Below are 13,005 nucleotides of genomic sequence, written 5' to 3' on the forward strand. Positions count from 1 at the left end.
GAGTTAGTTGAGTTCACGAATCTTATTTGATCATCTTAACTCAATTTGAAATTTTTTTAATCGAGTTGGGTGAAATAAAATTCAAGTCGAGTCAAATCGAGTGAAATTGTTTGAATTAGATTAAAAAATTTAAACATGTCTAAAAATATTGTTACAGTATAAGTAATTCCATGTTCGAGCACAAAAATTTGAAACCATATATATTTGAAAAAATTTCAAAGCAAAATAATAATAAAAAAGAAAGATGCTTGAGTATGATAAATTTGAATCATTAATTAGGCCCTAAAATTATTATTTTAGAACATTTTTAAAATTCAAATTTTTTTTATATATCTTTTAGAATTTTTTAGAATTTTTATAAAATTTTAAAGTATAAATTTTGAAATTTTTATAAATAATTTGAATTTTTGAAAATTATTTTGTAATTTATGTTGAGAGAGGGACCAATGCTTATTTTCAAAGTTGACAGGGATCAAAAGAATATTTACACTAATATATCATTCGAATTATTTGAGTTATTTGAACTCTGAAATTTAACTCGACCTGAACTCGAAACTCGAATCGAATTATTCAGGTTGATTTAAATAATTCGAATAACGTAATTCGATTAACTTAAAATTTAATTTTTATTTTTATTTTTTCGAATCAAATCGAATTTTGCTCACTCCTCGAAAGTCTAAATTATTTGAAAATTAGATGGATTTGAAGGGGATCAGGTGTTTAATTTTAAATGAAAATGGAAGCAAAGAGTAGTGTTTAATTTGAAGAGTTATGAAAGAAGATACGGAGGCGGTTTGAATTTGGAGTAAATTGGCAGGTGTTTTCAAACAAAAAGTTAAGTCCAAATATGAGAATGGGGGAAATGATTGTTGAACTGTTTTATGAAAGTAAAGTGTTAGAGCAGATTACAACTTAGGTGATAGAAGTTGAGGTTAAATTCTTTGGTTAATAGATTTAGACTAAATATCTTATTAACTGATTTAATGAAAAAGGTTACAAGACTAATGTTGATAATACTATCCCTTAATTTTGAGGGATTTCAAAAATAACCCTACACATAACCCTCACAAATAAATGCAGCTTCTAATCAATAATCCTACTATTATTATTATTTACGAGTTTCAAACAAGCAATATCTAAATAAACTACTAGTTTGGATGAAATGTGTTCAGATGTGGGAAAACAAATTTCATTGTCTTTTTACATTCTATTTTTTTCTATTAAAAAATAAGTAAATTAGTCCATGTATATTAAATTAAAGAGTAAATTAATCCTTCTGATAAAAATTTCATCCATTTCTGTCAACCATATCAATTTTTAACAGTACAAATAGATGAAAGTTTTAACAAAAAAGGCTAATTTTCTCTTTAAACTAATGTATAGAAACTATTTTACCCATTTTTCAAGTAGAGGAGTCAAAAATACAATCTAACTCCTAATACAAAAACCTTCATGTAGGGATGACAAAACCTGAATCATTCGGTAGATTCCAAACCGATCCGCTCCAAGTGAAGCAAATATTTTTTTTTTGTTTGCTAGAAAAGTAGATATATATTTTTCTTTTGTATAGTGGTTATGGTATTTGCTTGTCTCGCTCCAACCCGCTTCACTATATAAAATTATCATTTTATCTTATATATATAAAATTTTAAAATGGTAAAAAAATAATCATATATTTTCCGTTTAAATATTATTTTGAAAAATTATATTTAAACATTTATTCAACTTTAAAAAGATAGAAAAATTAAAGATAAATAGAAAAAATTAAATTAAAGTGAAGCAGAATGAAGTGAGACAAGGCGGAGATAGATGCATCAAACGTCTATGAAGATAATAATATTTTTCGAGATTATATATCTAAAAAAAAAGGGAACGGATGGTAATTAGAGTATATCGGTTGAAAAAGCATGTTGAATAATCTCGTTTAGACGTGTTGGAATAATAACAAAGCACAAAAATTATTTACTTCAAACCTCCAAACAGAGTAAGGTTGGATCTCTGAAACCATGTTGCTACAAATGGAACATCTAAACCAACTCTAGAAATTTATAAACACAAAATTTAAAAATTATCACCCTCAAAACTTCCAAAATCAAACCGATAATTAAACCATCAATTTTGATTCAACCACTTCCACCAATTCATAAATCAACCAAACCGACCCCTTATTCCCTACTAATACTCCCACTGGTTCTCAATCCGTTTAAATGATTTGATTGACAGAAAATATTCTATGTTAAATTTTCTTTTAAAATTTATTTAATAATAAATATAGATGAAATAGTAATGAATTTGTATTTTAATATGATTAAACACATGTTCAATCCTTAGATTTGTAATTTTTAATTGTTTTATTTAAAATAATATAAAAATATGAAAAAACAAAAAGGCCATGGTAAGAAATTTAGTTATAATTTTAAAGAAAAAGTATTTTTGTAATTTCTTGATTATATTGGTAACCCAATTAAGGACTACACTAATTCAGTAAAGTGTTTAAATATTATAATAAATCATATTATATTAAATAAAACAAAGGATAAAAATAACCACTCAGCCACTGTTGGGAAACAAATAATTATTCACTGCAGTAAGCAAACATAATCATCTTTTTCTTTTCTTTTCTTTTCTTTTCACCCGACACTACAGTATCAGCTCTACTACAAATCATATAACGTACAACAAAGACTCAAGATAGAGTTCTTCCGAAATAGTCAGTCAATCAATCAAAAACGGCAGTTAGAGCTATCACCAACAAGCATATTCCTAAGAGCTGCCAACTGAACATCCACATGGTGGATGTTCACTTTAGACTACCACTAAAACGTTTACCTGAGACAAAAGTTATCGGCTGAAGCACCATTCACCTCAAGCTGAGTAGCTTATCCTGCATATAAATCATATCCACATACATCGTCCTAGTACTTCCTTAATAATGCTTTCAAGACCCTAATGGTTTAAAAGATGATCAACATCCTTTGATTGGAACAAATGGTGTCTAAGGCTATGGCAATGGTTATAATACTTCCTCATGATAAATGAGAAATGTTATGTTTTCCTACATATTTTAGTGCCATGATATGAATATCATGATTTTCTTCTAGTGTAATATTATCAATGTAATGTAGTTAGACCATAATGGCATACATATTTCCAAAATGGCTACTATAATCATGCTTTAAAGTCTCCCTAATCTGTTAAAAGAATGGAAAAACTTTTTTCCACTCGACTGGAATGGGAAGTGCCTATGGTTATGTCAATGATTCTAAGAAGTCCATGTAGAGAATGAAAAATGTTATGATTTTGTGTCTTTAAAATGGTGCCATGAAATGAAACTGAGGGCCATCTTTGAATGTCATGTTAGTAATGTAATGTATTTGAGCATCAACTCCAGATGTATGCTGTGTGATGCAGTTCAACCTAATATAGAACAATAGTAGTCCAACATCATGATTTTGTCAATGTTCAACACGAGATGGAGTAGCACACAAATTAACCAAAACTGTGGACGATGAGCTACTTCTAGAAATATAAAAGTTATCTAAGCCTACAAAGTTAAATTGGCATAACAAATGCATGTCTTAGGCAAAATGATATTAGCATGAGCAAATGGTGCACTCATGATACCACTATGTGAATTCAAGCACATGAGAAGAGATGCTAATGCCAATGTTGATAATGAAATGGATGCATGCAACAGCTGCAAGATGCATCCTAGAATGTAGCAGTTGTATTTGTTGGAGCACAGAAAACAGAGAAGATCCCCATGATCTACTGGTATGTCAGAACTGGTGGAGGCCCATTGGCACTAGGGGAAGAAACAAGATGACCAGAGTCCTTCCTTTTACCAAAAGGATTCTTGGAATATCTATTACAAAGTCAAGAAAGAAAACAATGTTCACAGAAGCATTTACATATAGGGCTGTTCAAATGGTCGGCTCGGTTATTAACTGAACCGAACTAATATTAACCGAATTAACCAAACTGTATAATCCTATAACCGTTAGCAGAACCGAATTTTTTTCAATAAAATTTAACCGAACCAAAATATTTTGGTTAATTCGATCAGTTAACCGAATTAATTGAAATTTATATATATATATTTGCTAAAACAAGTATAAAACATATCAAAAAAATACATTGATATTAACCGAAATATATGTTTTTGTCTTGACAGTTAACCTAATTAACTGAAATTTTATGTCTTGAAACACTACATAATTAAAGACACAAGTCTTGAAATTAACATAAAATATTAATTATTAAGTTCAGTTAATTCAGTTAATTACCTGATTTCAAACCGAATTAACCAATAACCGAAATTCCAAAAAAATTCACCAACCTCTAACTGAACTTAGTTCGGCCACCGACCGATTAACCGAATTAGATCCATTCGGTTGGTTAATTCGGTTTTAACCGAAGTTTGAGCACCCCTATTTATAAGTTATGACAGAAACAAATAAAGCTAAGAACATAACAAAAAAAAAAACCTGCACACCCAGGCAGGGCTAGTGAGTGGCCCCCTTGGCTTCTCCCATATTCTTGTTTTAGCCCCATGAAATTTTTTACTTTTCTTAGTTTAACAGGATAGGCTACGTGCACTTCATGTTGACATAGCATTATTTCTCTTATATGTCATGTCAATAAATAATTTAAAAATAAAAAAATAAAAAAATAAATCAAATTTTAAATAGAATTATAAAAAGTTCATTAAAATTCAAAAAATTTGACATAAAGTACACGTGGATTGTCATATGGGTTACCATGTTTGAAATTTTAACATTTTAATTAGTATTTCCATTAAAAAATATCATTTCAAATTTTTTTCAAAAAGTTGATAGTCAAATTTGACTCATTTTAAAAGATTAAGGGCCAAATTGATAAAAGATATAAACGTTAAGGGTTAAATTTGACATTCTCTCTAAAATATAAAAACTATCCAGCAACCTTTTGTCAGTTTCTGAAGTTAAGAATTGTAAACACCCTAACCCTAACCCTCACCCTACCCTACCCTACCCCACACTACCCCACCTTTTCTTTTTCTTTTTTCTTTTTTTCCCTTCTCCAAACACTAGCTCCATCCCACGCCCAAGAAGAAATTAAAGAATTTTTTCCCAGAGCCCCACCCCACAGATTGAAAGTCTTAGAATCAAAATTTGACATTAAAACATATCTCGTAGAAAAAGGAGATATTTGGGGGAAGTCATATCCCTACACTAAGATAGCAAGCAGGAAGAGCTAACTATTAGGTAAAAAGCCTATCAGGACTGTAACATACAAGAAGAATCAAGACACAATCCCATTAAATAGGATGTGAATAAAGCATCAATTATATGCAAATTTGACAAAACGAAAGAAAAAAAAATTTTGAACAGTAAAGCCACAATGAAATTTAAAAAGGATACTGTATTCGCATGCCAACAGAACCAGAACTAGGGATCACAGCACCCTGTAAACTGTGGTGCACATTGGTTGCAGTACTCACATCCTGCAAGTTAGGGAACAAATTCTAAGCTTATGAATAAAAGCCGAGAAAATTTCATTCCATGGATAACTGGTTGCATCCAAATAGATAAATAAGAAACTTACTTCAAACTCTATAAAGCAAACAGTATGCCTCTCTTGTCTCAAGATCTTCATTTGCTTAAAACCAGGTTGACTGCATGTAAAGCAGAAGTATGAAATATATACTGTCATCAGCAAGCAACCAAAAACTCACATAAGAAATAAAAAAGCTCAGAAACTAGCCGGAGGCTAAGTCATTCTTACGCGCTGAATAGGCCCCTTAATTCTTCCTCATTAATATTCTCTCCAAGATTGCCAATAAATAAGGTATTGCAAGGAGGGTTATCTTTGGTATTCTACCAACAACAAAAAAAAGGTTAAAAACAAAGTGATGGAGAAACTGTTGAATTTACTAGGCTACTGAATATATCATAATAGAGTAAATAAAATAAATCTATTCCACATCAAACTATGAAAAGAAAAGGCTTAAACTACAAAATGATACCTAAATTATACTCTTTTTCCCAAGCTGGTACTTAAAAACCTTTTTTTGGTCACAAATGATACCTAAACTATACTCTGCTACCCAAATAACCCCAAAAAGTTCACACCTGTTAAAAAAATTCCATCCAATTATAACACGTCACTTCATTTAAACTTAAAAAAGTTATATTTTTGTTATTCTTTTACCTTATTTTCTTCTTTTTATCTACATTTTTCTCCTCCTCTTTCCTCTCTTTTTCTCTTTTCTTCTCTCATTATGGGCAGCATATTCGTTTCTGCAACTTGGTTATTTAAAGTTCCTTGTAATTATCTCGCATATATCAATCAACATTCTTTTGAGTAAAGCTGTGATATTATAAGCTTTTAATTGTTCTATTATGACATGCCACGTCATTTAAACTTCAAGAAAAAAATTATATTCTTCAATTCTTTTACCTTATTTTCTTCTTTTTATTTACATTTTTCTCCTTCTCTTTCCTCTCTCTCTCTTTTCTTCTCTCATTATGGCAGCATATTCATCTCTGCAACTTGGTTATTTTAAGTTCCTTGTAATTTTCTCGCATATATCAATCAACATTCTTTTGAGTAAAGCTTTGATATTATAAGCTTCTAATTATTCTATTATGGCATTCACATAGGTCTCCAAGCTTAGCCAACTGAGTCAGCTAGCACAAGAAAATAATACTAAAAGCAAAACTAGTGAAGCAGATCGAATGCACACCATGTTCCTTGCCATGGCAGATGCAAGAGCTGTTCTCATTAAATTGGAAGATCAGTTGCACAACATATGACACTAGATGCTTTGGCTTTGCTCAAGCAACAAATGTTAGCTAAGGAGACTTTGGAAATATTTGCACCTTTGGCCAGTCGTTTAGGAAATGAGAGAAGAAAAGAAAAAAGAGAGGAAAGGATAAAAAAGTAAAGAAAATGAAATAATTAAAAAATATAACTTTTTTAAGTTTAAATGACGTGGCATGTTATAATTGCCTGGAAATTTTTTTAACAATCATGATCTTTTGGGGGTTATTTGGTAATGGAATATAGTCTAGGTACCACTCGTGACAAAAAAAAAGTTTAGAGACCATTTTGTGGTTTAAGTCAACAGAAAATTTCACTAGTTCTAACAAGGAATGGAAACTTGAGAGAATTAAACAGCTAGAAGAAAATGTCCCCCTATAGCAAAATACTGCCCTAATACAGAATCAAACAGCTATTACACAGTAGCCAAGGTAGTTGCCCAAGTTCACCTCAGAAATGTTTCCCTTCTTAGAAATTTTTTCTCTTAAGAAAATTTAGAAAATGAACTCCTTAAAATGAGATCATTACACCCAGAGAGGGACGTGCTCCCCATCTCGTTTCCTTTCTAAAACATAAAAAATGGAAGGCCACAAGGTAAGGGCGTCAAATTCATGGCTAATACAGGAAAGGTTTTCAGGTTAAAAGTGTCCCAACAGGTGATCTTCTTGCGCAGTCTTTGAAGAAACACATTCATCCTTGTTTGTCAGAAACCCATCAAAAAAAATTTTATGCCTTACAAAATGCTAATCATACAATTGTAGAAGATATCTTCTTAGATTATAAAAAAAAAAGTAAAAAACTTAAAATATATATTACTTGGTCTATCAGGACATATTAGGTAATGATGATTAAAAGAGTTCTATTGACTACAATGGGATTTTAAAATAACACTTACAGAAGAAAACCAAAACATAAGAGAAAAATAATATTGATATCGTTTGTTTGTACCTGAACATTTTACATGTACAACATACCAAACAAGCATATGAAAAACTTGGGCTTAGGCCTAGTTTAGGAATGCTTCTCAAAAGTGCTTTTGGGAAAAAAGCACTTTTGGGGAGAAGCTAAAATTTTCAGCTTCTGAAAAAAGTGCTTTTGGGCCAATTTTTGGCTCCGGAGAAGGTACTTTTTCTCTCAAAAAACAGCTTGTTTAGGAATGCTTTTGTCCCAAAAGTGCTTCTTAGAAGCAATACTAAACAGAATCAAAGATGACTAGTGGACATGGACACAAGTTTCTCCCTAAACAAGGGAAGTCCAACTTTGTAACAACCAGAACTTCACATAGAGAAAACGGGGCTACATAAAAGTACATTTCATGATTTAAATGTTCTTTTGGTACATAATAATCTAAAATGGTGAATATTTATATGTAGTTTTCATTTACTTCCAGCAAAAATAACAACTCATGATGGAGGCTGCATCTAAGTTTCTCAGGAAGAAAGAACATGTTAAGGTCATGAGCTGTTGATTGAGTCACAAGGTGATTCACGGGAAAACTTGCTACAACCAATAAAGCTTTAGCTATGTTACGAATCCTACCTCGTGAAGAACCTATGATTAATAATATATGGAACTCGTTGAAGGGAGCTCCTAACCTTAGACTTGTTAGAAACTAAGAGTTGTAAACCTTATAAATTAGTATAATTTGTCTTATTTTATTACTAAGAAATTGTCCCTCTAAATAGAGGTTACATAGGATTTTATTCTTGTAGACTAAGAAACTAAAATTAACTTGTAGAAAAAGGAACTACAATTAAGGAAACTAAAATTAATTACTTTTAATTGCAATAAAATACTTCCTAAAAATTTATTCTAATTCAGAATATTACTAAAATAAAGTTATTTATCTTCTTTCCATCTTTGGTGCTTTTAACTTCTTGTCTTGCTCACAAAGCGTCCATAACAAAACAGCACCCTCATAAGATGCTAGGTCACTGGAAAATTAACACCCATTTATTGACAACTATATATAAAGCATTGGACTCAATGGTCACATCTCCGGTGTCCCAAAAGCCACTTTTTAGTAGAAGTTCATTGTAATCCAAGTAAATTAAATTAAAGTTAATTGTCATTAAATGCTAGTAAAAACCCACCATTTCCATAATTTAGAGGGAAAAATGGCTAATAGAATTGATACAAAATCTAAACCAGAATAGAAAATGGCATGTGGCACTTAGAAATTACCTGAACAGGCACATAACTGCTTGGAGCTGGTACAGGAGCCGGAGTAGGCATTGGCACTGGAGGAACTGGATAACATCCATATGGATCATATGGAGGAGTTGGAGCCATATACCTATTCCAGATAAAATATCCACTTAAGAAGAAATGTTGTAACTATAAATGAAATTATATACTACTAGGAAAATTTGATCAAAGCAGTAAACTATCCAATTCTGGTATAGCTTCTTACCCATGTGGTCCCCAAACAGGAGCAGGAGGGTGAAATGGAGATGGACTCGTATAAGGACTGTGTGAATAATTCCCACCAGTTCTCAATCGTTTGGTTTGATCATATGCATCAGAATCTGTTACTATTCCTGTAGAATAAATATCAACAAATAAAAATAGGCTCTTTATGGCAAAAGTTGCATTTCATTTTATCAATATTTCGGATCCTTATGTTAATCTCCCCCCTCACCCACTTCCAAGCTCCAACTCCGAAAGACAAACTCAAAACACATTACAACCCCATACATTGGTGGATTACCAAAGGACTTTATTGTATCTTAAAGATTTCTCCAGGTAGAAGGGTGTTCATGATTTATATTTGGATTTTGAAAATAAGAACTTCAAGAACCTGGAATTAGAACCATTCCATGGAAACTTCAAGCTGTCCAGACCTTAATCAAAAAACCAAATTTCAACAACAAAAAGAAACAGCCTAATGAAAATTTAAACAAGTGACCACTGAAGAACTTCTTTCCAGCATTTCATCCATAAGTTCCATAAATTTAGCTTATCTGAATAGAAGTTTTCCAACTTCAGAACTAATGTTCCTGAAAGATGATAGCTGTTTCAGAATAAATATTCCACTTTGCTGGAGCCAGATTCAATGAGTAAGCTACAAAGAAATCACATATAATCATTACAACATTATGCTAACAAATATAGGTTCACTTCTTTTTAACATTCCTGCTTCTCATTACCGTTTGAAATTTAACAAGCCAGATTACAAAAATTGGAAGAATACCAAGAGTAAACCTTTAAAATTGATGGCATAAAGCGAAACAATTGACAATATTTCAGTCACATTCAAATAAAATCTAGCCCCTAAATATTTCCTTTCATAGTCCTCTGTACTTAGAACCATCATCTAATGTCACGTTAGTATCATTTCGAACCATATTAAGTGTTTTGCATTAATTTATCTCAAGATTAACACATGTTCTGTCTGTGCATTTCTTGATAACAATGTAAAGTCTTTTTCACTCTGGCATGAAACAAAGTTTTAAAATGACAACTTACCTCTTTTAACAAATAGATTCTTCTTGGCCATCTCTACATGCAAAAGGGACTTTGACTCGGCATCAAAAACCATTTCCTAGTACAGCCCCGAATCAAACCCAATCAGTGCTTTGAAAAAAGATGACATAACTCAGATGAGTATACAAAAACCACCAATCAATTAAATATATAACACCTGAAGGGCATCTTTGGCAGCAACTGCAAGTCGTGCACTTGAGAAGAGAGCAAAACCCATAGGCTTTTCTCCCTTGTAGTTCACTTGCGAAGCTTCATAACCTGGAAGCCATCTCAGTAAATTCTGCAGCTCTCTCTCTTTGACATCTTCAGGAAGACCCGTAATGAAGATAGTCCGAACCTGAATTCAACAGTGAACTTGTACATTAAAATAAAAATACATTATCCACAAACATAAATTTGCACAGGCATAAATGTTGACACAATTACATAATCTAAGAAAAAAAGAAAATCCTTCCATTTTGCTTTTTTACTTTGTATTATTTTCTGCTTCTTTGCTAAAAAGAAAATGAAAATTCCTTTCTCCAAACAGGAACAAGTAACTAAACTATCTTAATGTACATTCAAATAAAAATGTTTACCGTAGAAGCGAAATCATGAAGTAGTGGTCAGTACAAGAATTAATTCTTAAAATGTTAATAAATTAATTATAAATCATTCTTACTTTTGGGAAAGAAAAACAAGAGCAAAATGAAAGACAAATGTCTATATAAATTATCTATAAGCACGTGCTTTTATGGAGTGAAGCAATAGACTATACAAAGGTAAGCTGGGCGAAAAGGAACTATAATATTGGCAGTTACTAAAAAATCTCAAAAATATAGCATTGGGGCTCGATTACGATCAAATCGTGCAATTCATGTTGAAATCTAGGGTTTAAAAAAACAAACAAACAAGCAGACAGACAGACAGACAGACAAAGCGAACTGGAGCAAATCGAGTGAGATAGAGTTGACCTCGTCATGAGAAGGAGCAGGTGGAGGAGGATGGTGGACAGGAGGCGGCGGAGGGGCAGCTGATGCTGCTGCTGGAGGGGGCGGAGGAGCTGGTACCGGAGGCCATTGCTGGTGATAAGGGTGGATTCCAGCACCCGCCATGTCAAGGACTGGATACGAAGTGAACTCCTGAAACCCTAAACCAAGACTCGAGGAGGGAGATGGGAAGAACTGATGGTTCATATAATTAATAAAAAGTATGAAAATTATTATTACGTCTAAAAAACGATTTAGATTTCTAAAATTTGGGTTTGTACTTTATACGTCGGATTTGATAAATTTAGGAAAATTAAATTGGATTTACCAAATATATATTATTTTTTAACTTTTCCCTCTATTCAGATTGTTATCTCAATAATAGACTATTTTCTAAAATTTAATTATAAAAATATTTTGAATATCATTTATCACACAATCTATCATATATTTTAACCTACTCGAACTCACATCATTCTATATTGATAATAATTCTCATGTCAATTAAAAATATTTTAAATTTTAAATATATTCACATTATAAAATTTTGATATATGACAGAAAAGGAAAAAAATATGTATAGGGGAAAAACTGCAATATAAAACTTTCAATTTGTATAGAATTTTTTTAACATTGTTAACTTTAAAAAAAACAAAACAACTTGTTTATAAATTGTTAAGGTCAATATTCTTATTAAAAATTGTATTAAAAACCTCTTGAAATAGAATCCATTTGAAACTTAAAATTTTATTTCTTTGTGGAACACATTTGTAAACTTACAGTATCTTTAATCAAATTTTTATTTTTTAGATAAATAAATAAAATTAGAAATGAGTAAAATTTAATTCAATTCAAAAAAATAAAAATAAAATCGAATTTCGAGTTAATTAAATCGAGTTATTCGAGTTATTTAGTTTTTTTGAATCAACTGTAAGTAATTCGAGTTTCAAGTTTAAGTAAGTTAACTTAATAATTCGAATAACGTGAATCCTTTGGTCCTTATCAGTTTTGAAAATGAACAAATTGGTCTCTCCCAATAAATAATTCAAATAATTTGAATAGCTCAAATAACAAATTGGTGTAAACATCCTTTGGTCCCTATCAGTTTTGAAAATGAACAAATTGGTCACTCCCAATCAAAATTACAATATAATTTTTTAAATTAAAAATATTTATAAAAATTCTAAAATTTATATTTTTAAAAAATTAAAAAAATCTAAAGAATATATAAATAAAGTTAATTTTTTAAAAAATTCTAAAATAATAATTTTGGAACCTAAATAAGTTAAATAATAATTCAAGTTTATCATATTAAAGTATTTTTTCTCTTATTTTGCTTTGAAATTTTTTTTAAATATATATGGTTTCAAATTTATGTGCTCTAATATGGAATTAGTTATATTGTAACAAGATTTTAATTTGACATTTTAAATTTTTTTAATTTAACTCCAACAATTTCATTCGATTCGACTCAACTCGAATTTCATTTCACTCAACTCAATTTGAAAAAGTTTCAAATCAATTTAGGATGATAAAATAAGACTCATCAACTTGATTTGATCAAAAAAATTTTACTCGATTTAGTCAAACACTAACCCCTACATAAGATTTCGATCGAAATAAAAACACATTTTTCTTAATTTAAAAGCTTATTATATCACGGAATAGAACTTTTTAACACATATTCTAAAATTATATTTGTAATGATTAAATGATTTTTGAAAATTACTTTTACAAAATTAATTAG

The 13,005-nt window shown here is 30.6% G+C and overlaps 1 protein-coding gene across 1 annotated transcript; it reads right to left on the bottom strand.

The window, feature by feature from the left end:
- Positions 1-3,357: 3,357 nt before the first annotated feature.
- LOC107951057 (U1 small nuclear ribonucleoprotein A) lies at positions 3,358-11,598 on the bottom strand. Its single transcript, XM_016885956.2, has 9 exons — positions 11,244-11,598; positions 10,448-10,627; positions 10,273-10,348; positions 9,218-9,344; positions 8,989-9,100; positions 5,767-5,858; positions 5,587-5,656; positions 5,403-5,485; positions 3,358-3,865 (listed from the first exon to the last, which is right to left on the bottom strand). Exons 1-9 carry the CDS (start codon positions 11,463-11,465, stop codon positions 3,769-3,771), a joined length of 1,059 nt encoding a protein of 352 aa, XP_016741445.1. The 5' UTR covers positions 11,466-11,598; the 3' UTR covers positions 3,358-3,768.
- Between the last annotated feature and the right edge of the window lie 1,407 nt (positions 11,599-13,005).

The sequence above is a fragment of the Gossypium hirsutum genome, chromosome A02, assembly GCF_007990345.1.
Source record: "Gossypium hirsutum isolate 1008001.06 chromosome A02, Gossypium_hirsutum_v2.1, whole genome shotgun sequence".
Classification (NCBI taxonomy): domain Eukaryota; kingdom Viridiplantae; phylum Streptophyta; class Magnoliopsida; order Malvales; family Malvaceae; genus Gossypium; species Gossypium hirsutum.